At 38.1% G+C, this 26,822-nt stretch overlaps 3 protein-coding genes across 9 annotated transcripts in view; 2 read left to right on the top strand and 1 right to left on the bottom strand.

The window, feature by feature from the left end:
• The window catches only part of micall1a (MICAL-like 1a), a 20,297-nt gene extending 7,207 nt beyond the window's left edge, over positions 1–13,090 (top strand). Inside the window, exons 3-16 of one of the 3 annotated variants that reach the window (XM_030134168.1) lie at positions 1,745–1,886; positions 2,035–2,135; positions 3,329–3,477; positions 3,988–4,586; positions 5,910–5,970; positions 6,173–6,597; positions 8,122–8,465; positions 8,547–8,681; positions 8,777–8,903; positions 9,337–9,427; positions 10,335–10,408; positions 11,256–11,370; positions 11,457–11,503; positions 11,603–13,090. In XM_030134168.1, the coding sequence (XP_029990028.1) occupies positions 1,745–1,886; positions 2,035–2,135; positions 3,329–3,477; positions 3,988–4,586; positions 5,910–5,970; positions 6,173–6,597; positions 8,122–8,465; positions 8,547–8,681; positions 8,777–8,903; positions 9,337–9,427; positions 10,335–10,408; positions 11,256–11,370; positions 11,457–11,503; positions 11,603–11,736 (2,544 nt within the window). In that variant the 3' untranslated portion in view covers positions 11,737–13,090. Of the gene's footprint in view, positions 1–1,744; positions 1,887–2,034; positions 2,136–3,328; positions 3,478–3,987; positions 4,587–5,909; positions 5,971–6,172; positions 6,598–8,079; positions 8,466–8,546; positions 8,682–8,776; positions 8,904–9,336; positions 9,487–10,256; positions 10,307–10,334; positions 10,409–11,255; positions 11,371–11,456; positions 11,504–11,602 lie in introns of those variants that run through there. The other 2 variants (XM_030134158.1, XM_030134177.1) reach the window with 2 other exon arrangements.
• Positions 12,571–23,079, bottom strand: c1h22orf23 (chromosome 1 C22orf23 homolog). Of its 5 annotated transcripts, none has more exons than XM_030134201.1 (11): positions 22,978–23,079; positions 21,209–21,249; positions 20,971–21,091; positions 19,457–19,540; positions 19,185–19,221; positions 14,871–14,964; positions 14,736–14,798; positions 14,468–14,644; positions 14,125–14,259; positions 13,862–13,962; positions 12,571–13,706 (listed from the first exon to the last, which is right to left on the bottom strand). In XM_030134201.1, exons 5-11 carry the CDS (start codon positions 19,215–19,217, stop codon positions 13,581–13,583), a joined length of 729 nt encoding a protein of 242 aa, XP_029990061.1. In that variant the 5' UTR covers positions 19,218–19,221; positions 19,457–19,540; positions 20,971–21,091; positions 21,209–21,249; positions 22,978–23,079; the 3' UTR covers positions 12,571–13,580. The 5 variants fall into 5 exon arrangements, with proteins under 5 accessions (XP_029990061.1, XP_029990088.1, XP_029990070.1 ...); XM_030134228.1 differs by lacking the exon at positions 20,971–21,091 and adding an exon at positions 18,698–18,845 and having other exon boundaries at positions 22,978–23,071; XM_030134210.1 differs by lacking the exon at positions 20,971–21,091 and having other exon boundaries at positions 22,978–23,072.
• On the top strand, positions 22,754–26,822 carry klf1 (Kruppel like factor 1 (erythroid)). Its single transcript, XM_030134189.1, has 3 exons — positions 22,754–23,085; positions 24,586–25,438; positions 26,242–26,822. The coding sequence occupies exons 1-3, from the start codon at positions 23,011–23,013 to the stop codon at positions 26,415–26,417; spliced, it is 1,104 nt and encodes a 367-aa protein (XP_029990049.1). The 5' UTR covers positions 22,754–23,010; the 3' UTR covers positions 26,418–26,822.

Here is a 26,822-nt window from a genome sequence, read left to right as displayed (position 1 = left end):
GGTCAGGTTTTACTGTTTAAGAGGCAGATGTTTGCTCCTGTCTGTGTGGGGATGTAATATATAAAGATGGGTTTGCTTAGTTAGTTTTACTGTTCAGAGACTCTGAATTTGTTAAAGTTCTGGTAGGGACTTTCTTAGTATATTGTCATGGAAAAGGTGTAGGAGTGAACTGAACTTTTGACATCTTCTTGGCTTTGTTTGGAAGTTTTAGAAAATTGAGGCTGTCCTGTTGGTTGTTCTGCAAATGCATATGACCATGCTCATCTGGCATCAGGGCTTAAAACTGAGAGGGGAGACCTGTAGGCGGGGCCTTAAAATGAGAAATTACACTGAATGATGATAAGACAATGAATAAATTAACTGTAAGGGTCAGTTTCAGTTCTTTCTACATGTTCACACTCGCTTGTTACACTTTGTGCTGTTGCCTCTGTCACTCGATACGTTATTTAAGTGAAATACTATATAGCTCATGGACAAACCTGTTCTGACAGTCGAAGTGACTAGCTTTGCCTGTATCACACAGCATTTTGATTTTATAAGACATACTCATAATGTTTTGTAGAGTATCTGCTTTCTGTATTTCTAAAAGTTAGTGGAAGTTTATTAATAACAAGAGCACATTGAAATGACACACTGTTACTGCATCTAATTCTGCATTTCAACCAATGTTTGTGCCTACTCGACTGAACTTCTCAATGTTCTATTGTGACAGCTTTTATTTACTTACAACTGCAGGAACATAAAAAGGAAGAGCAGGTATAATGTGGGGATTGCAGTGCAGTGTGTTTAGATTAATATCACTTGAGTCTGCCATTCTTTGCTGCTGTGTAGCCTTTGTTGGCTGGTTTATGTCAGTGATGTGTGACTGCCAACGATCGTATCCACCTTGTTATGTAACCTTAACTGCTCTCTCATTTCTTCAGTGGAATTTTTCATTAAGCTGATGGTTATCCTTAAAGACAGAACATTATTTTACAACGGAGTGACTGATGTTTTGGCAGCACATCCTACTTTCCAGGGCATCATGTATCTGGTAGTTGGTGGGCAAACGCAAGCATTTTTGCATAAGTTTAACACACAGACCTTCTTCTGTTCCCCCTTTTAATAAATTTTGTTGAAAACACATCCAGATCTAGGTAATATTTTATATATTGTGTATGTTATTAACTTAATAATAAAAGAGTGTACTCTGTCTAATATTTAAAGGGTGTGTTCACCCATTTATACAGGTCATTAACCATACAAATATGTGTTGGTTTTACTTGCAGAGAAGATGGGTATTCAAGTACAAACATGTAAGCTGAACTGTTTTTGTGCTGCTCAGTGCACAAAATATAATACATATTCAGAAATAGTATCAACAGCATCATCATCACTGCACTGTATATCCAAAGCCTGACCAAAAAACTGGAGAATTCCACAATTTTTCATGAAATAAGTCATGGATAAACAATTCACAGAGTATGTGCTGTTGATTTTCCCACTCGAGCTGAAGGACAAATGGGAATGAATAAAGTTAATCTGAACCTGTAGGAAGTAGGATTTGTGCAGTAATTTTGAAGTTAGTTTTACCTGGTTAAAATCAGAAGGTGAATAATTTGTGCTTCTCAAGTCTTTGCCTTCATTAATAATTGAAAAGACTTGGTTAACTGTGTTTTAGTTGAAGCACGTACTCATACGCAGCGTCTTTCCTTATCTCATCCCATTCCCTCCTCTGCTTTCCTCTGTCTTGGCTTCTTCACAGGCATTTGAAGTGGCAGAGACAGAGTTGGGGATCCCAGCCCTGTTGGACCCAGAAGACATGGTGTCCATGAAAGTGCCTGACCGCCTTAGTATTATCACTTACGTCTCTCAGTATTACAACTTCTTCAACAACAAGTCTCAAGGTGGGTATGATCTTCTATTCTGGATAATGTGGTAGCTTTTCCATGCAGAGCAGTAGAAACATCTTAATCTTAAATGCAGCCTCTAATTCTTATAATAGCACGGAAAAGTCTGGTTTGTATCATTAACAGATTATTTCTCTTCCTGCAGCAAACCCTCCCTGCATGAAGAGACTGAGCTCTGTTGGTCACAATGAACCAGCCCAGAAAAGGCCTTCGATGCCTTTGGAAAACAAACCGGTTGAGTCTGAGGTAAGAGCTGGACTTGGTACCAGGAGAAGGCATGGAGATGAACAGGAGTTATTCTGCATTTACTGTTCATGACACATCTTTTGATTCTAATGTTTTAACTTTGTATAAACCCAAAAAACCACAGTGCTGACCTCCATTATTTCTGCATGACATTCTGCATGATAGCTGCATGTTAACAAGCTGTATTTTCAAATGAATCTTTGTCTAAAATCTCCTGTTGGTGACTGGATGAGCGATGTGAGATGTGGTCTCACAGAATACTTAGTACTGTTGTGTTTGAGAGGTCTCTAAGTAAACAGTGATCATTCTGCATGTGCTATTCGGGGGCATTAAGTCACCAGGGCTGTACAATACAAATCCCATCCTCCCCTTTCAGTAGAACAATATGGATTTCATAATTACTACTTCCTTGTGTGGGCTTTGTGTTGCACAGCAGGGGAAGAGCAAAGCACCAGAGGTAGAGTAAGTCTATAAAGAATAGCCTCTGTATCCTGTCTCTCTTTTCTTTCGCATGCCTTCATCTTCTTTCCTCCATCCCCATACTCCCATGTACGGGCATCCTCCTCCTCCACCACCCCCTTCTTCAGATGGAAATCCATTCCACTCCCTCCTCTTCCTGTTCTTCTTCCTCCTCACATCTGATCCCCCCTCCACTCTCTGGTCCTGAGCCTAGACAGTAGGATGGGGGTGGGGTGGGGGGTGGGCGAGGAGGTGAAAGCAATTACATTAGGTTAGTTTTTTTGTTTTTATTTTTAACCACGTCTTCTATATTTGAGACTAACAAGTTGCACTCTCCTAACACTGTGTGCCAAGTTTTGGAATTTGCTGCTGCTAACCCCTAAATGAAAACACCCGAATGCCTGACACATTAATATCAAACGAATCCTGAATATGAATCATATCCAGCAAATGTGACCCCTAGAGCCACTAACCAAAGCTGTTTGGATTTTTTATTTTTATTTTTTTCGTAATCAACCTGTTTTAATCATGATAATTTTTTATATCAAGTAGTGTTTTAAGCTGAAGCAAATCTGCAATGATGAGCCATAGATAGCTAACAGAATGAACAAACCACATCCTCAAATCCTGACTCCGTGTTTGATCTCCCCCCTCCCCCATTACTCTCCATCTTCCTCCCTCTCCTGACGTTTCGTCCCCCCTCCCGCGAACACCATCCTGGCCGCTTTTGCTAGCTGAGCCTGCCTGAGCAAACAGGTGTGGAAGTGAGTGCACCAGTGAAGCGCAGCACCCTGAGCAGCACCTGCGCCGCCTGCCAGAAACATGTCCACCTGGTGCAGAGGTTCCTGGTGGACGGCAAGCTCTACCATCGCAACTGCTTCAGGTGAGCACTGTGGATACCCACTGCTATTCTCCAGGTTCTTCTGAGTGAGCATTTTAAAGAAAGTATGGTGTTTCTGTAGGTACTTTAAGCCAAAACTTATGAAGTGATGAAGTGTAGGTATGCAACATGAATCATTCAGTATCCAACATTCATGAATGACATCCCTGTGTTTTGCATGTAGAACAGTGTTTAGTTTTCAGTGCAAATGATATCAAAAACTAAACATAAAGCTGCCATAAGAAGCCACCAACCACCCTTCATTTTTCTTTATTCTCATTACCAAAATCAGGCTCCAGTTTCCATCTATGTTTAATATGTTTTGCTGGTATGGATCTAATGTAGTGCTTAAATTGCTTTCACAATGTCTGTTAAAGGTCTTAAATTGTATGTGCTGAAACCTGCAGAAATCCAGCTACAATTACTGGTTTCTGTCTGAACCTTTTTTAGTCCCACAGTACAGCTTTATATGAGTGCAGTCCAGTCCTTCTCACCCCCCTCTTATTCTCACAGGTGCATAGAGTGTCATAGCACTTTGCTTCCCGGATCCTACAAATTACAAAGTAACTCCGGGGCCTTGGTCTGCACACATCACCTTGGACGATCCACCTTAACCAGTCAGAATGGCCGACCGGATCTTAGTAAGAGACCACCAGTGGTTGAGTCTGTCAGGATTGGTCGAAGCACAGTTCCTCACAGCTCGTCCTCCGAGATGGACAAGGCAAAGACTTTGAACAGCAGCGTAAACAGCTCTGATGCCTCTGCCAGTGACTCTCTCACACTCACTACGGTTACAGCAAACCAAGCAGACTCTTTAGAAGAAGCAAAAGAGATCGATAACAATAAAGAGACTAAGGATAAACCACGCTCTTCCTCTCCTACCAACCCTTTTGATGAGAGCGATGAAGACGAGGAAGATGAAGGAAAAGAGGAGGATACTGACACACTGGCTGAAAGTACAGTAAATGGAGATCTTCCCTCTGCACCTGTCAGTCACTGTGAAAGTGCAAGTCGGCCGGTGCCTGCACCTCGCAGGGTCTCTGAACCCACTCCCCCTCCTCGTCCTGCCCCTCGAGTCCGAGTACCTCGACCTGCAGACAGTCCTGCTGTTGGTAAGCATTCAGCAAGTAAAAACTACCAGTCACAGGTTTTAGAACACCTGCATATTCTCTAAAGGAAAGACCTACAGTTTTAAAGGAGTTTTAGAAGATGTGTGAATTAATTTATATTCACTGAAGAAGTTTTAGTTGCTGAAAGCTGAAAATAAAGTTGCTAGTTGTTTAAACTTCCATCCTCTCCATTCAACAAAGAAGCGAATGAGGAGATAAATACACCATCACCTTCATACAACAATAAGATAAGGCTGTAAATAAATACAGCTGAATGTACAGTCAAGGAAAATATTATTAGAGCATCAAAAGTCATCCAAACAATGGTTATGCAATCAAGCACTAACTCCTGTGTGTATCATGTGACTAAAACAGACAGAAAAGAAAACATGGAATGCCTAAAAGCACTGTTTTTGGCAGTACAATGCCATAGCTATTGATGTAAGATCTTACGTGATTTTGAGTATTATCAAGAAAACATGGAAAATGGCTAGATATCAGCTCTTAAATTAAACTCATATGAGCTATTTTTGTTGTTATCATTATATTTGTCTAAGCAAATGTACCTTTCATTGTACCAGGCATTAAAATGAACAAGAAATTGAAGAAAACAAGGAGTGGTTTAATAACTGTTTCTGGGACTGTAGATGTAACCCTGACAGACAAAACTTGGCCAAAGTGCACACTGAAACTGTAGTTTTGTTTCTACAGATTTGGACAGAGGTAAACAATCACTGCCTAAAGGTCCAAGTTCAGAAATGTTGTAAACACAGTAATACAAGAGGATAAATAAGAAAATGCACACAGCCAAGCCAAAAAAACCCCCAAACAAAAAAAAAAAAAAACACTGTGATTTTTGTATTGTACTGCTTTTAGCTTTGATTATGGCATGCATTCACCATGGCATCATTATAATATGCCAATGCTTATTTTTCCTTCATTTTTGGACACATATTCATAACACTGCCTCCATAAGCTTGTAATAAAGACACTAGGCATGATGGGTAAACACCTTGATGGACCCATCACTCTGGAACAGGGTCAGTCTGGACTCATCAGACCACATGACCTTTTTCCACTGAAACACTGTCTAGCCTTTATGCTCTCTATCAAACCGATGAATGTTTAAGAAATGAAAAGCGACTCACTGCATCAGTTAGAGTTAAAGAAGTTGTTGCAGCTGAAACATACGAATCCCTGCTGAAATTATCCAATTTTTAGACAAAATAGAGGTGTTCTAAAACTTTTGACCATTAAGATGAATAAGAATATATTAAAAACGTGTATTTGTTGATATTTATCTTGACACTTTACCTGAAATTCCAGGTGAACAACAGAAGCCTCTTATCCCTCCTAAACCTCGAGAAAGATCGCAGTCCCCTGGAAGGTACCCGGGTTTCTATTAGTCCCTCTTTCCCTGTTCTTTCTATCATTTCATCTGCCTTTATCATATCGTCACAGACATTTTCTGTCCATGTACTAAATGATGTCTTGTTAGTATGTACTGTATTGTTTGCCCCTTCATGAGCCTTCATTGTGCTGTGACCCCCCCCCCCCCCCACCCCTATCTGTGTTATTTCACTGTCCAGCCTGTCTGGTGGCCCCCCTAAACCCAAAGACCCGCCATGGCTCGCCCTGGTCCAATCCCAAGAACCCAAGAAGAAGAAAGCCCCACCCCCTCCCCCCGCTGGGCTGGCGACACCTCCAAACACAGGCTCTCTGTCCTCTCTCAAAGGGGAGGGCTCCAGACCCAGCACACCCCCTCCGCCCGCCAACCCATTTGATGAGGATGATGATGAAAATAATGAGGAAGAAGAAACGAGTGAGGGAAGCGAAATTCCAGCCACAGTGGCGGTTAGTCATCCATGGTACAGCATCACCCGGGTGGCCGATGCAACCGGTTCTGACACTCCCCCTGATGGAGGAAGCTCGTCACGCTCAGCCAGCCCCGGGAGTGCCAAGAGGAAGAAACGCCCAGCACCCCGAGCTCCAGGGCCACCTACCTCCAGCCAAGGTCAGTTCTGGACAGGAAATGACCTCTGGATACGGCACATTTAATAAACTGAACTCAACATCATTTTTGATCTTATTATATCTTATTTAATTTGCAAAGAGGAAGTTATACTTTGTAATTCTGCACCTTTAGTACTTTGCTCATTTAGTGAGTGAATCATACATAAAACCAGAAGAACTCCACTCTTTATAAAACCTTGTTCAACTGTTTTACTGTGACAAGATCCACCTAAAGAATATTTATTTCCCCTTTAAACTTGTATTAATGGAGCAGCTGCTCAAAACGGAATTTGATAATGGGGTTTGCAGTAAAATGAACTGCTTCGTGGATTTGGAAGTAATTACTGGACCACTGATAAAGTAGTAAAGACTGCACTCTTAAGTGTATGTAGAGTATCTATGTTTTATTGTGTGGAAATGTGAGGCAGAAATCTGGTACAAGACGCATGCAATGCTTGCTTTACAAATGTAATAAAAACAAAATAAGCTGAATTTTGATTAATGAAAACAAAACCCCAATTTTCTCATGAATGACTTGCATATAAATTTCATTACAGTATTACACTATTACAGGAGCTGAATATCAAAAGGTCGTACTGTAGAGCTGTTATATTGAATTATTACCAATAACTGCATGAGAGCTAATAATTATTTCTACTGCTGAATATAAAAGGTTATTAGTTTGATGTGGAATTAAACAATTCAACAACTACAGAGGCTGGCATTTGTGTTTCAAGGTTGTGATTACTGTTCCACTCAGAGAAATTAGTCATGCATTAAGGCTCATTAAGGAAAAAGGAACTTCATACCCTGTATGAATACTACAATACTGTGCAATCATTTTAGGGCAGAATTAAGTTTGTTGTTTCAGCAAGTTTATAATCACCATAATTATGCATTTCTCAGCATCACAATACAATACAAAAATATATAAATAGCATTAAAACCCAAATGTCAAGAAAAAATATCAGTATTATAGATGCTTTAGGGAATTATCTGGACACAGTGAGTCTGAGTGTAATACGCCACAAGATTCCAAGAAAGTTCAAGATGTAACGAGGTCACACTAGGTTGTGACATGACAGGTGATTTAGCTTTTTTTTATACTGAGTGTGTACTTACTTTGTGTCATTGTATCTTAATAAAGAGAGTGTTTCACAGTAATGTAAATATACCCAAGCACAAATATGCAGAGTTCAAGTACTGCCAAAGTTTTTAGTAGTATTAAGCTTGTCATTAGTACTTAAATTTATAGATATTGACTTAAATGTGCAGTTAAAAAAATGCAAACACGTGCCTCAATCCAAATATTTGAGGCTAAAGAGAGATAAAGAAGGAAGGACGTTGTGTGTCCATAAATGTTGATTGTTTGTTAACTAACTTATTCCCATGTCTTCTTTCCCTATTTCAACCTATTCCAACTCCTTGTGTTCTGTTCCATTCCTGTTCTGTTTGTTTTTACTGAACCCTCCTTTCTCTTCAGTTCTCCCTCACTCTCAGCCCCCATCTTGTTCTCCCTCTCCAGCTCTCAGCACAGAGTCTCTGTCCTCCAGCTCGGACCACAGCTCCTCCCAGCCCCCCTCGGGTGGTGGTGCCAGCAGCGACCAGGAACATGCCTTCACCAAAAGCGTCTCAGAGCCTTCCATCTGTTCACCATGCGACTCTGTCGCCTCCTCCTCTTCCACTGAGCGCATGCCGCATCCTTCCCTGAGTCCCTCCCCCTCTCCCCTGCCGTCAAATGCCAGTTCGGCTCCAGCCACCCCCCAGACGAGTCGCAGCTCAGGGACCAAAGGGACAACAGCGCCTCCACCACGACCCCAAACAACCCCCAGCCCATTAGCCTCAGGGGCCAGCCATGCTCACAACAAGGTGAGGGGATTGTGTCCAAATACTCAACTATTTACTGTAAAATAAATAGTGACTAAAGAAGTTTTTCTTTTGTTTTTATAGCGTATCTGTAAGGAGAACCCATTCAACAGGAAAGCTTCCCCCTCGCCTGTTAAATCCAAAAGTAAACCACCAAAAGGCCCTCGCCCTGCCAGACCACCAGCCCCTGGCCATGGCTTCCCACTTATCAAACGCAAAGTACTAAAATTAATAAAATGCACAAACAATGTATCGTATTCAGCCTCTGTCAGTCACAAACTGAAACTTTCCACCCTGTCTAAACATGAATCCAGGTGCAGTCAGACCAGTACATCCCAGTAGAGGACATCCATGGGGAGATGAGTCAGCTGGAGAAACAGCTCGACCAGTTGGAGCAGAGAGGCGTGGAGCTGGAGAAAAAGCTGAGAGACAATCCAAACGGTTAGAGCTCAGGATAGAGCTTTGAGTTTACACCCACTGAAGACGATATGTAACATGTGAAGGGCTGGGTGTCACTCAGCTGATAACTTGGCATCAGTACCAGTTCCTAAACAATACTTTTACCAATACCATTTCCCTATTTTAGTAAAAAGAAACATCCATTACATATTATGATACAAGTCAGTTTCACAACATTAAAACTCTAAATGTGTTAGCCACATTAAGTTTTCAGCTCCAACTCTGACATTCTTGTACCTTTGCAACATAAAACATAAACCTATTTACTGCAATTTGAAAATTTGAAGTGGTCTGAAAGCATAGTTTCATTAATAAAATGTGTAACAGCAGCTAATACATACAAACATATTTTTTGTAAGGGCAAATATAATAAGAATGTTAAATATATTGCTGTGTTCTTCTGGTCTGTGTTCAGACGAGGATGAGGAGTGCCTGTTGGTCGACTGGTTCACTTTAATCCATGAAAAGCATCTCCTGGTCAGACGAGAAGCTGAGCTGGTCTACACGTACGTATTCTCCTGCAGCCCCTCCCAGCAGCGCACTCAGAACGGACTAAACCAAGCATGTGCACACCAGTGGCGGCTGCTCATCGGCTTACGTCCAAAAAAAAAAATTTGTCAGGTTATTTAAACATAAATTCGGCCCTCCGTTCCTTTTTAAGAAAATGGTCAGTGACCTTATCGTACCAAGTAAACAAGGAAATTATGTTAAATTGAACCAAGAAAGTACAATGAGTGTTTTATTTACAGTGCATGAAATGAACAAGTAATTTCATAGTGGTTTCTCTCTTGATTTCACAGCAGAATGCGCGACGGTATTAAACTGAACTGTCAAGTGAAGGAGTATATCTCAAAATGGCTGTCAATCAAACGGGATTCAGCCTTTCGACTGACCCTCCAATCAGCACGTGGAAGACCGGCATCCAGGCCGGCCGAGCTCCGCCCACAGCTGCATTCACCCCCAGAGACGCCGAGCGTCTAGGGGCGGGACAACATCGTGGCATTTATCCAATTACCGTCCAGTTTTGAGGCAATGAAAAAAACTGTTCCACTCAGTACCATTGAAGTGCATGGACACTGAGTGTCTACGGGCAAATGCACTGAGCATAGATCGTATGAGAAAACAGCGCAACGGGAATGTATGAGAAGTGAACAACATCGAGTCTGTTGATTTGTGATAAAGCTGATTCTAAACGAACTCGTCTTTGAGATGAACGTGTTCTAACACATTTGTAGTCAATGAAATGTCAACACAACCGTACATATTTAACCATTTAATTTTCGTAATTTTAGGGGAAACTGAGCTTCCCTTGCAGTCTGTGAGAAATGGCCTCTGGTGCACACACTGCCATCTATAGTTTAATATACTAAAGTGGTTTGCAGCTTTCTAACGTACAATGTGTACACTGTACAGGGCTAAGCAGCAGAACCTGGAGGAAAGACAAGCTGATGTGGAGTATGAGCTGAGATGTCTGCTCAACAAACCAGGTGGGTTTCAAGACTTATTACTTTTTACGGTGACAGTTGAGTCATGCCAGGAAAATCATTTTAATTTCTTTATACCAGAAATTTAAAACAGTATTTATTCTTTGTTCAATAAAACCTCAACCTCTGTATTTTTTCACACTATAATATATATCTGAACATGTATGAACTCCTCCAACTACATCAACTTAAAAGGGTCATATTTTGCTAAACCCACTTTTATTAGTCTTTGGTACATTTATGTGTGTATTTGGGGACCCTAATAGTTCATAAAGTTTGAATTTGATCCCTCCAGGTGCTGCAAAGCTATCTTTATATTTGTTCCGGCAAAAATCGAGTGGGTTTCCACAACCCATTTCAATTCCTTCTTAATTTGTTACATTTTATAACTAGTTACATCATGACATTTGCACATATAAGGTAAAGACTTCTGACAAACATTTCTCAGATTACGCCATAATCATTTGTCAGCAGCAGCGGCTGTAGTCCATACTGAAAATATGTCCAAACTTCGACCTGATTACCTAAAATGTTCAGTTGTTGGTTGTATTAACGAAGACAAGTGGCTGAACGGTACAGAGCACTACAGTCAACAACCTGGAGGGGGTGGGGCATGAAGTGGCTCATTTGAATTTAAAGGGCCAGCGCTCAAAATGACCTTTCTGGTGTCATTACTCAGAAATAAGGTTGAAGATGGACCTGTGGAGTTGAATTAATGAAGAATTCAGACCCAAGCAGAGCATTTACAGTTTATGAAGACCACAGGGAAATGTTTTAAAATGCAAAATTCCAATTAAAAAAGCAAAATATTACTCCTTTAAAACCTGTTCTTGTTTCCATGTTTGCACAGAGAAAGACTGGACTGAGGAAGACAAGAATCGGGAGCAGGAGTTGATGGCTGAGCTTGTCACCATCATTGAACAACGCAACCAAATTGTCAACAACATGGACCAGGACAGGCAGAGGTAAACGAATAGTGACATTTATTGTGTGTCTGTACAGCAACTCAGAAAATCTTGATCAGTGGTTTAACAGATGTTTTTTTGAACAGGGAAGAAGAAGAGGATAAACTGATGGAAGCCATGCTGAAGAAAAAAGGTAAGCTTCAGTGACCATTACTGCTTTAAACACAATATTCCAAATTGTCTTAGTTTGTATTTTAATGTTGATTTCTGGCTTCTTTTTGTTTTTGCTCAGACTTCCATAAGGATCCAGACAGTGACCACCAGAAGAAAAAAGGGGCAAAGTTCAAACCCATAAAGGTGCTCAAAAGGCTGAGCCACAAAGGGGAACCCGGCAAGAGCCACAGCCCCCGAAAGGAGAAAAGCTGAAAACCAGCCAAAGGACACATTCCCTGCTAAGAGGAAACTATTTTAGAAAAACTTAGGACAATAACAAACGGATGTGGGAGGAAGAATCAGGTCAGAGCAAGCGTGTCCCATCTAACTGTGTTGTTAATTAGGTAAAATATAGCGTAGCATCCACTCCCAGCTCATGTATTATGCAAAGCTCCTTCGTGACTATTTTCTGCTGCCTTCGTGTGTTGAAAGGAACTGGACAACGACTTTAAGTGCTTTTAGAGTTGACACATCTGTAAGCTCTGACATTCAAACCAGTGAAGGGTAAACACAGGTAGGTTTCTAAATGACTGCACTGACTCGTCGCATCTGCCTGCTTCACTGATCCTGCATTGCACAGCGACTGCCCTGTTGGCCTTTTATCAAAGTTCATCCAATGTATGATTCATTTCTTGGACTGAAGCCAGTTGGATGCAAAATTATCCCTGATAATCTGCACCTTTTTAAAGCGGTGATCTTTATTCTCCCCTATTTTACCCTACAGTCCCTGTTCCCTCAACTCCTCATATCCAGTTGATGGTGTCGGTTGATGGAGAATGTTTTGTGAAGCCATTGTGAAAGTAAAAGGTGTTTATAGAGAAAATCAGCTTTAAAGTACCATTTACAGGCAATCTCAAAAATGGATACCTAAGCTATTTTAGCTGCTATAGTACAGTACCATTGTTTGTGAGTCTTTTTAGTATCACGTATGTGTATGCACCATCAAAGATGGCATGCACATAGATACAGTATTTATGGGTGTTTGACAGGAAAGGAAGACTTCATTTAGAATATGTGATGGCTGTAGGGGAGCATTACAAAGACGTGTTCAGATGTCATTGTAAGTTTTAATATCAAAGGTCATTCATGCAATAACAAGTATTAAAAAAGATGAAAATATTTTAACGGCTGCCGCAAAACACCAGTTTTAACTATTGAAAAAACCTCAATATGCAATCGTTAATTTATATTTTACAATGCCTTTTTAAATGTTTTAGTGTTTTGCCTTAATAGTGAAAACGAACAGCCTGTTAACAGAGATTGTTTGTATGAGTGCCACTTATTTAATTGCATATATGGATGAACATTTGTTGGCGCTAATGTAAATGTCCATAAAGTTTACTCATTCTGTACCTGTTTTGTTATTAAGGGTGTGTGCTTTGTTTGTGTATATTTGTCCTCTGTTTCTGTCTGTTTTTGTCCCGCTTCTATCTTCCTGTCCAGCTGAAACCAAGGGCTTCTGTAGCACTGCATTAGTGTCTGCTATATATGGTCCTAAAACAGCAGCAGAATTCTACAAAATACTGACACTGGAAGGCCAGAGGAATAAAATAAGTTCATGCAAAAATGTCATGTTTGTGTCATGTGTAAATGTAAAGTTTTTAACTGCCGTCTGGTTACATCATGGATTCATGTAGTTGCAACCCAGACCACTGAACTTACTGATTAGATCACTTTACCAAACAAAAGTGATGAATTCAGAACATCTAATAGTTGTGAGTTAAAGGTGTAGGAGGAAGAAATTTTGTAAAATGCTAGAGTTTTGTATGAAGATAGATGACATCTCACTTTGTTGTGGAAAAGTGAAGGCAAGATATTTAGAGGAGCTGCCATGTTGGATCGGTGATACCTGGAGTAGAAGAGTAGAGCACATCTGACAGAATCTCAGCAGTTACCAGTAATTAAAGCTGTCAGTCAGGAGGTGGTTGGTCTTTTTTGCCTCAGACTAGTTGAATTACAATATGCTGAGAGGTAATTAATGACAACAAATGAGGTATTGCACACCAAAGCTTTACAGAGTCCAAATACAAGGTGAATCATTGTCTAGTCAGATGTGGTCAGTCTTTAGTTCTAGACTCCACTTTTTCCTCTGTGTGTTCTGCACTGCGCACTTTCCTCTCAAACGTCATTGCCTCTGTCTCTGAACTCCGGGTTTTGTCCATCAATTCCAGCTCTCGGATTCTCTGGATGACAGTAATGTTTAAAAAAAAAAAAAAAAAGAAATTATGTATACATCTTTCATTGTCAAATGGTAAATGTATAATGATAAATTCAGGTAAACAGCTGTGTTACAAAAAACTTTCATGAAAACAAAACTAACATGAACAAACATGTTTACCTGAGATATTTCAGTGTTGATCATGTAGGTGTAATCCTTCTCCTGACCCAAGGAGGCCATATCTGCCAAAAACTGTCTTCTTTCCTCTATTTCATCAAGAACTACAGAGGACACACATTACTCATAGTACTGAATAGTGCAAGAGCAGAACATGAGGCTTAAAGTAACCCAAGTTTTAAATGTGTATTTTTGGTTCAGTCTTCTGTTTCCAAGACCTCAGTAGTTAGTGTAAATACTGTGCATTATCTGTGTTGTAGCCTCACCCTCTTGATACCGGTCCTTTTCCTCCATGTCGGGGTTTGGACATGGATTAGGATTATGCTGAGGCACTGCTACAGGCTCATCTTTTCCCTTTTCCAAAATATTCTGAAGTCTCCATTTCTCTTTCTCCAAGTCTCCTGTGAGAAAAGCAAAGTAAGATGATTACTAAATATAGAAGCAAGACAAAAGAATTCATCGCAAATTAGAAATATTAAATAATTAGATATGAGATAAATTCCCAGTATCTGAAGAAACTCCTGGGCAGAGAACTTCACTGCTCTGTAGCCTTTCAGTCAGACATGTATGTAAGTGCAAATGTTCGTGGATTAAGATTCAAAAACACACGTGTAGGACCAGGCTGGAACTTTTCTCTGGTGTAGCTGTTCCCTGAACGGCACATTTCAGCGGTGCGTCTTTGTGGCCTTGTTGGAAGGTAGTTTGAGGAAGGTCTGCTGGTTTTAGGCTTAGAAGGAACAGCTGATGATGAAGGGAAGTCAGAGGGCAGTGGCAAAGCTTTTCCATCTGAAGGAGAGATGTGAGAATGGTAAATGTCTCACAAACACGTACAAAACAGACGATTTGCAAAAGTGTTGAGGAAAGGACCCAGGCTTACTCTTGATACATTCGCTGATCTGTTTCCTCTGGATGTTGGTGAGCTTCAACTCCTGTGTCATTACTGAGAACAAAGAAGGAACATGATTAAACACACAACAGCCTTGACACTATGTTTGACCAACCACATAGTCACCTCTCAGCATTTCTTGGGTCTCCTTGCTGTACTTGGATGGTCTTGGATGGTTCCAAAGACCCCCACTGACTGTACTCCCTGAGAACATCTCCATCTACAACATAAAACACATTAAAAAGTGATCACCAATAAGAAATCACAAGCTAATGTCTATTTGCTATCTTAAGACTTATGTATGTCCGATATATTGTATAGCTCACTCTTCATTTGTGAACTTGTCCTAAATGATTGCAGGCTGCTACCAACAGCTAGATGCATTTTACTGTACAGAAAGCTTGTTTTATTATTATATGTAGTACTGTATGCAAAGGTCTCAAGCTATCTTTAGTTTTGAAATTCTGTCAAGTTTATAGTGACTGTATGCATTTCTCATTCTCTGCACAAGATACAGTTGGGAATAAATAGGAAATGTGCAAACACCAGTGATAGATGTATGTGTAAATAAGTTGATTTTAAGATTATATTTTAATCAAGTACATTTTAGCTAGATAAAAATAACAATACAATTTTAAACCATAAACCTTTTAGCAAATTTAGCATGTTAATAAGTTAAAGTTAGACTAAAGCAGACCAATAATAATAATAATAATCATGATAATAATAATAAATAAGTGAGAAGTATTTAATGTGACCTCCCTTTGCCTTGATGTTTTAAATTTTTTTTGGAAAGACAATAACATTTACTGCTAGTGGTTTATGTTGTGGTCTTCCTCCCCGGTGAAAACCAAGTAAGGCAAAATATAATATTGAATTTAAATGGAGAAAAACATGCTTATTGGAAAAAAAATGCTAAACTTTCAGCGTTTCTATAAAGGTATAAAATAAATCCAGGTGAACTTGATTACTACTTGAAAATGACAAATCCTCCTGAGACCCAGCAATGCATTTTTTTTTCTCTGTAGGGGACAAGAGTTTCACAGCTTTACTTTAACCCTGTCATGCATGAATTATGAGAGCCTTAATCTAGATTTTTTTTCCCCCCAATTGTTTTTATTCCTCTAGGCATGGAAAAAAAATGCGATTGAAATTTTTTTATGAACTTATTTTTCATGGAGTTGCAAAAATGTCCACTTGGCTGGACACCATGCGTTTCATTTTTGAAGCGAAGAAACATGCATTTACTGATACACTGTGTAAAATCTATGAAATAAAAAAGATTTTAATGCTGCTAATCTGATGTTTTCTCACATTTAACATACTCTAATACTAGTCATTACTCACTTCGTGGAGATAATATGCAAAAAAAAAAAAAAACTTTTTGGTTTAAAAAAAAAAAACAAACCAAAATGTTAATTGCAGTTGAATAACAATAACAAGGTCAAGGTTTATTTATATAGCACACTTAAAAACAGATACTACTGTCCCAAAGTGCTGTATAAATGTATATAATGTATATAATAATGAAACAGAATAGGAGTAAAAGACAATAAATAGAATAAAACAATACTGGCACATAGTTGGTGCATTAAAAACAAGCAATTCATTTACACTCAAACATGTTCGTGCAGATCAGGTTTATTAAAAACAGCAAAGTTACAGTAAGAGTATGAATGTCAGTGTATGGGATGGTGCATGAGCGTCCACTGTGTTGGCTGATGTGGAACTAAAACAACAAAACACATGAATATATAAGAGAACAGCTGTAGAATAACTGTCCACTGTAGTGACCACTATGCATGAAAGGGTTAAAAAAAAAAAAAGAAAACACTGTTCACTGCAAAGGACATATTAAAAAAAAATAAATTAAAATGTATCTGAAAAAAACAAACTGTTGCATCATGCCGTTTCCATGCCGCATCATGACGTTTCAAGTCAATTATTTAGTGTAAAAAAAAAAAAAGCCAAAACTTGTACATACTGGTTCTCAGGAGGATATAATATATGAAATAATTATAAAAAATCTAAAGTCCTTATATAGTCCTTGATGAAGGCCTCATACTAAAAAAAGTTCTACGTCATATGTCCCTTCAATATCTCAGTTAGTAGAGGAGGAGACTGTAAAGGCATATGCTGAAATCCGTTGGTCGCTGGTTTAAATCCAGCTCAAAGGGACATTTTTTAACTCCTAAACATACCCACAGGTGTTAAATTTGTTGGTCCTTTTAGTGTTAAAATGTTTAGTATCTCGAGAAAAAAGATGTATGCACTTTTTATTCATTAAAAGGGCCAGTTAATTATTTAAGCATGAGAAAAAAAACATTTGCACTCGTTATTTGCGGTTTTGTATTATATTTAAAATAATTACATGAAAATACATTGCATTTGCCGAAATATGTCTTCTTTTTTGTATTCCTCAAATACTGATGTGGCCCTCCAATGAGAAGACAGTGGCAGCAGTGGCCCCCAGCTCATTTGATTTTGAGAACCCTGGTCTAACATCATTTATAAGGACTTTGTTTCATGATTTCTACAAACACACTATATACCGTTGAAGCGCATAAGCTACATTTGAATTGATCTGAAGTGAATACATAGTTTGATTAACCAACCAGGACCCAATGGGGCTCCCAAAGGAGCACAATAAATTTTGAGTATATATGTTCTATAATACAACAGTTCCTCACTTTGGCAAATTTTGGAAACTAATTTGTCTGTGCAAACCAAATCTACGATTGTGTGTATGATAACCTCAGTGTGTGATGTCATTTTATTATTTGTAGACTGCTTTTTGTATGTTTTTTCTTTTTTTTCTTTTGCCTACATTCTGCTTTTAATTGGTCTTTGTGTGCCTGTTGAGAGTCTGTCAAGAGATAAACAAGTTCCATCAGGCATTTCCAGGTGCCATGAATAGAAACATGAAATTATTTAAATCTAGCTTTTTTTCCCCAAATGCATGTATTTTTTTTTTTTTTTTTTCAAATAGAGCAGTTAGCATAGCAATAGACATTTGGGGAGGGGGGGATGTAGGAGCAATCTTTTGGCATAGTATCTCTTTGGGTCAGTTTTGGGAATTTTTTGGTTGGATTGTGCGGCTCTAATGGGACAATTATGGCTATATTTTGGGAGTCCACAATTAGTTTTGGGTGAATTTTGGCCTCCTTTTGGGTCAGTTTTGGCTACTTTTGGTTGGCTTATGAGGATTTGGGGCTTTTCTGGGACAATTATGGCTATATTTTGGAAGTCCGCAATTAAGTTTTGGGTGAATTTTGGCTTCCTTCTGGTTTGATTTTGGCTTGCCTATTTTGGGCCATTTAGGGCCCATACATCCGCCCAGAACTTTGCCAAAATGGAATGCCAGTTTTGGGCCAGATTTCAGCCATAATGATTTTGCTATCTGGGTAAGCTACATTTGACTTGATCTGAAGTGAATCACATAGTTTGATTAAATTAAATATAATCTACTGTGTATGAATGAACTCCTTGCTATATGTGGATAAAGAGACTTAGAAATAAATATTTGTGGTCATTCCAACCATGCAAACAATAAAGCAAAAAGTGGCCTAAGACTTTTGCACTGTTGTACTGTATGTCTAATAAAGGTTAACGTAACATAAAAAAATGTGTTTAAAAGTTTCCCTTGCTACATATAAGGTGTTCAGTTCGTGTAGATTTTCAATTGAGACCTGTCAGTTGTTACAGTAACAGACAGGAGTTAGCTGTACCTGCCTCTTCCACTCATTCACTTGTACTGATGTAGCTTTAGCTTTAGCTTTAGCTTTATGCTAAGGTCCTGTTAACTAACTTGTGTCTGATAATAAAAAATAATTATTAAAAAAAATAATAATAATAACAAAGAGCAGCCCAATGTAAGACGCTGAACCTACGCCACTGACGAACAACATACCAATAAAACATAAAGTTAACTGGAAACAACATAGAGGACTTACTTTATGGGGTTTATTTTCTGATTCAGGGCAGGATACAACGCAGTGCAGTTACCAAGGCAACCGTTAAACACACTTCCGTGTCAGAGTAGCGCACTCTGATGCAGTTCCGTCTGTATTTCCTTACCGGCACTCATTCAAAAGACTTCCACTTTATTGATAAAACATAATAAAAATAAATACATAAAAATTTGAATATATTACACACAGTAAATGCCTTAAACTTTTCATTTCTCCGTTTATTGACTGTTTCTACGGAAGCCCAGAGGCGCAATAACAACAAATGCCCACTAGATGTAGACAAAGACAGCGATTTGTTTGTTGATTGGGCTACTTTGGAAGTGTAAGGACAGTATATGAGAAGCTGTCACCGCTTGTACATAGGATAATTTTTCTTCTTCTTAAACATTGTGAGACTGTATTCTACAAAAGGTTTTCTATGTCAATCAAACCACTAGAACAAACTGAGGTGGTGTAGTGTGGTCCAGACCTGTACTGAAGACCCTCGATCTGTGAGAACCATGCATCTGTAAAAAGTCAACTTTTCATGTAAACAGCCATACAAAGAGAATAAATTCTATTCTATTCTATTCTATTCTATTCTATTCTATTCTATTCTATTCTATTCTATTCTATTCTATTCTATTCTACATGTTCCACTAATTCAAGATAATTTTTAAAAGATTATTCAGCCTAAGAAGGACAAAAACTTTCATCAGACATAAAGGAACAAGACTGCTTGAGCTTGAGGAAAATACTTACATTCTACTAGCTTCATTCAGTTAAGACTTTGTGCCGCATGCCAAACACCTGCACTCATTAACACATCTCAGCTCTCAGAAAAGCCTGTTAATAAAAGAAAGTGGTAATTATGGTAATGAAAGTGGAAGAATACAGTTTACAAAGGCTACTGTAGTAGAGCTGCTGTAGTATTTTTGCAATATTTGTTAGCTTTCCTTCTTGAGGCACGTTGAAAGTCCACTAGGAATGATATAAGAACATATAGAAGTTTTCTGTGTAGATGGTGCTAACATATAGATAGATAGATAGATAGATAGATAGATAGATAGATAGATAGATAGATAGATAGATAGATAGATAGATAGATAGATAGATAGATAGATAGATAGATAGATAGATAGATAGATAGATAGATAGATAGATAGATAGATAGATAGATAAACAAATAAATAAATAAATAGCAGAAAAGTTCCCAGTGTAGATTAAATCATCCTTTCCCAAACAGTGTAATGTCCTAAGATTTTTTATTTTTTTTGCATTGCTAAAGGAATCATATATGTAATATTCTGATAACTGCATCTGAACAGTGAACATAACATTGGATGTAGTATAAAAGGCTCACTTACGCTGTGTTTTAGTAACCTGAAGAAAAAGTCTGTTAATGAATAATGTTTTAAACGTGCATCAAACAGTAATGATTTATTAAATGCATGTATACTAAAAATGACTGGTTCACCTATCCAAGATAGTATAATTAAATGATAGAGAGATGGCAGAAAAACTGGTCAAAAACGTACAATGATGCACTACTTTTCAGATTTTTAGGTATAGCTTCGTATGTTTAACCCATAAAGACCCAAGCAGCCGCCAGCAACCAAAAGCATCAGCTGATCTAAACTGTTTAATATCTGCTGATCCATTAATTCTATCAATACATGTAAATAATTGGTGTAAAATACAATTTTGCATCTTTTCATGGTCATCAAATATGACCCATTTGGATGTTCAGAGGCACCGTAGTGAACATGGAAACATCGTCATCTTCTACAACATTTATTCACCAGTAAAACCCATGGAGTTTGATTAATAACAGTGAATGGACACACTGGATTTATGTTCAGTTATTGATAGATTTGCTGAAAAAGTCCCTTTTTCTTCAGTTTTCTCTGTTTCTGATGTCATAACCCTCAAATTTATTCAGAGTTTTTATAAACATCTACATGACCAGTGAATTAAACATAGAAAAATTCCTAATTTTCACTGAAAAAATGCAAAATGCAGAGGATAATATTATAATAAATGTTGGTAAATCACTTAAGAAAGGTTGCTCTGGGTCTTTATGGGTTAAAAAGTCTCTGGGAAACATCAGATGGACTAGTTTGTGTGAAGCAAATTTAGTGAGAGTCAAAATGGTCATGCAGCATCATGAGACTTTTTCTTTTTGACATTTTATAAATGTTCCTGAACGCTTGTTTGTCCAATTTTTTTTTTTATAAAACATACCATATTATGTGTGGTACATATACTCTACTGACCCCTCTCCTCTGACAAACACCAGCTGTAGATGAACATGTGTAATATGTCAAAGGCAGTTCTGTGAAAACTGGCAAATGTGGCTCTCATTGCGCATAGTGGATGTGCAGCGAAGTCGTCATCCTGAAGTTGAAGGAGAGTCTTTATCAGCGGTGGGCTTGTCGTGTGTTATCTGTGAGAGGACAGCAGCCTGCCTCTGCCCCCCTGTTCACAGATAAACCCCAGCCAGAATATAATCACCTTTCACACACAGGTCTTCTCAGAAGTCGAAGCAGCATGTCCTAACAGGGAAGTCACAGAACAGCCTGTGAGAGACAATGTTTTTAACACAAAAGAAAAGTTCTTTTTTTGACAATACTTACAATTAGAAGGATTAAATAGAGCCTATTTCATGCTTTACTTTTTTGACGTTCTATTAATGTCCAGCTATATATAATAAGCACTCCAATAAAAATATGTTGACATTCATAAATATTGACCTTTAGATTTTTTGCTCAATGTTAGATGGTCACATCTTTCTGTAGTTACATTATGTCCTTTTTATTGCTTATTTGACTTTTTTTTTTTTTTTAATCTTTACTGATTTTAAGTATTTCCCACAGTTATTTAACGTCATATCTTGCTTGTTAAAGAACAAGGGACAAGTGGAATACAAACTTTTAATCTTAATATAGCATATTATTTGCTAAGATTATATGGCTTTTTAAATTTTTTTTGTTTATCTTACCTTTTCTTTCACATTTCCCATTGAAATAAACTGATTGAATGTCTCTTTTTGTTTCTATTTATTGACCAGATGCAGTTCTGTTGAGACATTTTCATCAGTTTAATCAACACTAATGTCTTCATCACCTTTATTTAATTTCATACACGATTTTGATGCTACAGGCTTAAATTTCAATATATCATGCATTATTTTGATTAGTTTTTAATCTTTGACAACTTATATTGGAGTCTTTACCATATGGAGTTTCAGTATCAAACAGAAAATTAATCCTTAAAGACCCAGTGCTACTCTTTATGGCAGATCCAAAATATTTTTTTCTCTATATTTGACTACCTAAGTGATACAGCACCATTATTTCAAAATCATCCTCTGTATTTTGCATTTTTTTCAGAGAAAATCAGATATTTTCCTGTATTTAATGTACCGACCATGTAGATGTTCATAAAAGCTCAGACTAAAATTACGGTTTATTACATCAAAAACAGAGAAAACTGCAGGAAAAGTGACTTTTTCCAACAAAATATATCATTAAGTGAACATTAAACAAGTGTCTCCCTCTACTGTCATTTATTAAACTCCATGGGTTTTACTGTGAATCAATGTTGTAGAAGATGACTGTGTTTCTATGTTCATTACGGAGCCTCTGAACGTCCAAATGGGTCATATCTGATGATCATGAAAAGATGACAAACTGTATTTATTTACATGTATTGATAGGATTAATGGATCAATGAGTATTAAACATTTTACATAAGTAGATGCTTTTGGTCACTGATCGGGTCTTTATGGGTAAAAAAAAAAAAAAAAAAAAAGACCTATCTACCTGAAATGACACTGAGAAAACTGGCTTGCCTCATTCAGACCATCTACAAAATAAGAGTTTGTTGCTGATGCTGCATTTTCATAGATCATATTTTACACATTTTCTTGATGACTGATGTAATGGATAGCCTTGAGGGATGAAGTAAAGAGTCAGCAGAGTAACCCTTTGTGCTCCACCTCCTAACGGTCAAAACCTACATGAAAAAGTGAGATTTGAAGTCTGAGTTGCAGCTGACAAAGATAGACAAGCAAGAGGAGGGCAAGATATCAGGGGAGGAATGGGGAAAAGGAGAGAGATTTAAGAAACTGTTGCTGCTGTGGCCTTTCGACACTGAGTGGACTGTAAACTAGCATGAACGAAGGAGGGCGTGTAAAAACAAACAAACAAACAAACAACAGTAACAAAAAAAGAAACAATTTGGAATAAAATCAAAAGAAGAGAGAAACCTGGTGGTGTTACCTCTGTTGAACCAGTGTTATTTGACGGTGCTTGATGGCTGTTACGCAGGCTGTGCTCCCTTCCTTCAGCTCCTTCTCCAACCACGCTCCCTCCACTGACAACATGAAAGTAAGTACAACATTAACTGCTGTCACACACTTTGGATTGTAAGGGGTTTTTGTTGTAACTAAAAGAGGGCAGCTGTACCACAATACCTAAATAAATCAACATTGCAAAATTAAATATAATGTTAAATTAAAAAAAAAAAAAAAAAAAAAAGCAAAACATTGATCTTATATTAAGAGGTAAATCTATTGTTTTATGCACTCTTGACTGGCAAGATTTCTCAAGACAAAAATAAAAGTCAGACACCTGAAAAATTCAACTATGAAAGGCAAAGTTTGAGTATGTTGGTATATTACAAGAACCTATTTAATATTGTTGAAGTTAAAACTGGAGTATAACCTATACTGCTGTTTAAGCCTTTTATGTTTTTTGCAAAATAGTTCAGTATTGACATAGTTAATATAAATATATATATATTAATGATTATTATTTTTCTAATAGGAGACATAACTGACAAGGTTTCTTTTTGAAAAACTGTTTCTTGCTTTCCAGACACAAAGTGTATTTTTTACATTCTTGAAATTCCAGCTTTGCAGTGAATATGATCTGTATTACTGTCCTAATGAAGTTCATGAATGCATCATTCTTGTACTGTAAGAGGCTGAACTCTAATCTAGTAAATATAATGTCAGTTTTTAAAATTTTGTTTTGACATCCTTCCAGCATGTGATGAGTTAATGTTAAATAATTTAAAGAAGCCACAAAGGTTCTTCACTTTTGATACTTTAAGTACAATTTGCTGATTGTATTTTTGGACCATATGATGCAACAGCTAAGCACCATTTCCGTTGCCTGTCAGTATGTTTACTAGCATGTTGGCCTGTGGAGATCCACGGGTTCTAGATGTGGTAGTTTTTATGCTGTTGTGTATTCATGCATGCTGTACTGCATTTGTCCAGCAGTCACTGCTAAAGCGTTCTGGCCATAGCAACATGATTGTAAGGCAATTGTATTTCAAAATTTTGTATATGTCCCAAAATATTGGTCCTATCAACTTACTGTTTTCACTAGTCTTTTCCTTGACCAAAAATAGATGAGTTTGCCAAACTGCAGCAGTCAGCTCTTTCTGGATTTTGTGTGATACCCAAGACACACTCACATGCATACAGAGCCCACTTGACTTTTATAATATGGATTGTTTAACTGATTAACTTTTCAATCCATAAAACGCTCCAAAATGACGAATGATGGTTAATCAGAGTTTCCCATAAGCCCAAAATGACATCCTGAAACTTCTGGTTTGAATTTCTGTGTTGTTTAGTCCACACTTAAATTACATTCAGTTTACTGTTATAAAGGAGTAAAGAAACCAGGAAATATTTACAGTTTAAGAGGGTAGAGTCAGAGAATACTGTTGACTAATTCAGTAGCTTTCAGATAACTAACTTATTGTAATTTGACTTTGTTGTTTTATTAGAGAGAGTTTTTTGCATTTTTGTAGCAAAGTGTCGATACTTTTTCAGAAGTGAATAAGCTGAATGCTTCTTCCATTCATGTCTGTAGGTGTGGAAGTCTGAGAGTGGCGCCCTCCCTCTGGACTCTCTCAGCAGCAGACTGTCACCAAGCAGCTCTGAACAGCTACAGGTCTCACAACACATGACCCAAGAAGTCCTGGACACTGACAGCCAGGGTTCCTGGGACATTGAGCTCCTACTGTCTGACTGGAATAGCCCGTCCCCTGAGCCCAGTCCTTCTCTGAGCACACACAGTGGCCATCTGCTCCCAGAGATCAACCCCAACAGGTCGTACCAAGACATGTTCAAGGACAAAACAGGACCAAACAGTCTGCACATGAAAGGCAGCAGCCTCGTGTCTGAGCTCATGTCCACAGATGAAACTGCAGCATTGGTCCAGCCAGAGCTGTATCACCATGGTTACAATGACAACCAGCCAGCTCGGACATTTCCCAGCGCTCTCTGTGCCGATCAATATGGCTTCCACCAAGAAAGCAGTGTGGAGAGGCACAGTAGAGCTACCCTCAGTAAGGTCACATCATGGGACTTCAGTCCATATTATCCCCAGCAGCAGCCTTCCATGGTGACCTTCCCCGAAGGAAGGTTCATTTCACCTCAAACCATGACCCCTGACCCCCGACACTACACCTACATCTCTCACTTCAGCCACAACAATAACCACTTCTGTGACTACACCCACACCCAGGCAGCTGCTCATCTGCCCCTTCACCAGCAGCCTCTGCTGGTCACATCGCAGCTGCCACCAGGAGGGGTGGAGGGGAAGCGAGGCCGGAGGGCTGCTGGGAAAAAACGGCCAGCCATCCACAGCTGCGAATACCCCGGCTGCACGAAGACCTACACCAAGAGCTCACACCTCAAGGCTCACCTCAGGACTCACACAGGTATGTACGACAAAAAGCAACAGAGAGTTACAAAGTCCCTCATGTCATTATTATTATTATTATTATTATTATTATTATTATTATTATTATTAGATTTAATATTTAGGCTGTAAGTAAATAGATATTTACTTAATAAAAGAGACCAAAGGTAGATTTCACTTATACAAAGTTGGATTGACATACATATGAATATGTTTATATCCAATGCTGATTAAATCTTAACCAACTTCAGTAAAAAAAAAAAAAAAAAAGGAATTATAAAATATTGAGGACAAATTTGTAATGAAAGAAATGGATTTATTCATTATTCATTATTCACTATTGTAAGTCATTTTTAAATTTCCATCTATTTAAAAAAAATAATAACATTAGGTAAATTAATATACTATATGATATTTTAATGATTAAAATGTTGTTTTGATTTCTATATATTATGTTGATTTTGCTCTTTTGTGAACAAGGACGTGAGTTATTGAGTAAAATGGAAATATCCAGTTACTATTCTGAATACATTTTTGTGAAACATTTAATAAATCCAAAAAATTTTTTTACAAATATTTTATTAGTTTGAATCTAATTTTCTTATAAATTTTACTTTATATTTAATCTTTAGATTGCATTCACAACATTTTTAACAACTTGAATCAAATACATTTCCGTTAATATGGAATCTTCTCAGTAATGTTACCAGGTACTTCTTTTTTCTTTGTAACTAGTATTTTTTTTTTATAAAGTGCTACTATAGGTAAAGTGACTTCATGGATTTATGTTTTAATTTCTTGTCTGCTCCATCCTTTAACCAGGTGAAAAGCCGTACCACTGTTCATGGGAGGGCTGCAGCTGGAAATTTGCACGCTCAGACGAACTGACGCGTCACTACCGTAAACACACAGGCCAGAAACCTTATGAGTGTCTGCTGTGTCAGAGGGCCTTCTCCCGCTCAGACCACCTGGCTCTGCACATGAAGAGACACACCTGAGGATCAGATACACACAAAATAGATTAAACCACATCAAGTCAGTTACTCATGATAAACTCGACTACTGAACTGGTTCTAATTCCGATACAAATCAGTGCACTATGAATTTGGATGTGACACCATAGACTGAATATAAAAACTGGATGAATACTCTGTGACATCAGCCGATGGTTTTTGACGTGCAATTCTGATGTCTTCAAGTGTGTGACATGGCCTTCACCATGTTGATTTTAGGGTGAAGTTTGAGAAGCGCAAGGAACAAAAACATCAACCACATCAACAAACAGGCTTTAACCCATAAAGACCCAGTGCTACTTTTGTAGTATACTTCCCAAATGATTTCTTCCCTCTATATTTAACATTTCTTGAGGGATAAGTCACCATTTATTATGAAATAATCCTCTG

The sequence above is a fragment of the Sphaeramia orbicularis genome, chromosome 1 (genome assembly GCF_902148855.1).
Source record: "Sphaeramia orbicularis chromosome 1, fSphaOr1.1, whole genome shotgun sequence".
NCBI lineage: Eukaryota > Metazoa > Chordata > Actinopteri > Kurtiformes > Apogonidae > Sphaeramia > Sphaeramia orbicularis.
The sequence above is the reverse complement of the archived record's forward strand: the minus strand, read 5'-3'. Positions and strand labels throughout refer to the sequence as shown.

Bases quoted from the DNA above. Each gene is read 5' to 3' on its own strand.
- klf1 (XM_030134189.1), top strand. From the start codon at position 23,011: ATGGCTGTTACGCAGGCTGTGCTCCCTTCCTTCAGCTCCTTCTCCAAC. The intron at 23,086-24,585 runs GTAAGTACAACA...TCATGTCTGTAG, and splicing joins CCTCCACTGACAACATGAAA to GTGTGGAAGTCTGAGAGTGG. The intron at 25,439-26,241 runs GTATGTACGACA...TCCTTTAACCAG, and splicing joins TCACCTCAGGACTCACACAG to GTGAAAAGCCGTACCACTGT.
- c1h22orf23 (XM_030134201.1), bottom strand. From the start codon at position 19,217: ATGGTTCTCACAGATCGAGGGTCTTCAGTACAG. The intron at 14,260-14,467 runs GTGTGTTTTTGA...CTTTTCTCACAG, and splicing joins GTTCCAGCCTGGTCCTACAC to GAGACTTGGAGAAAGAGAAA. The intron at 13,963-14,124 runs GTGAGGCTACAA...TGTCCTCTGTAG, and splicing joins AAAGGACCGGTATCAAGAGG to TTCTTGATGAAATAGAGGAA.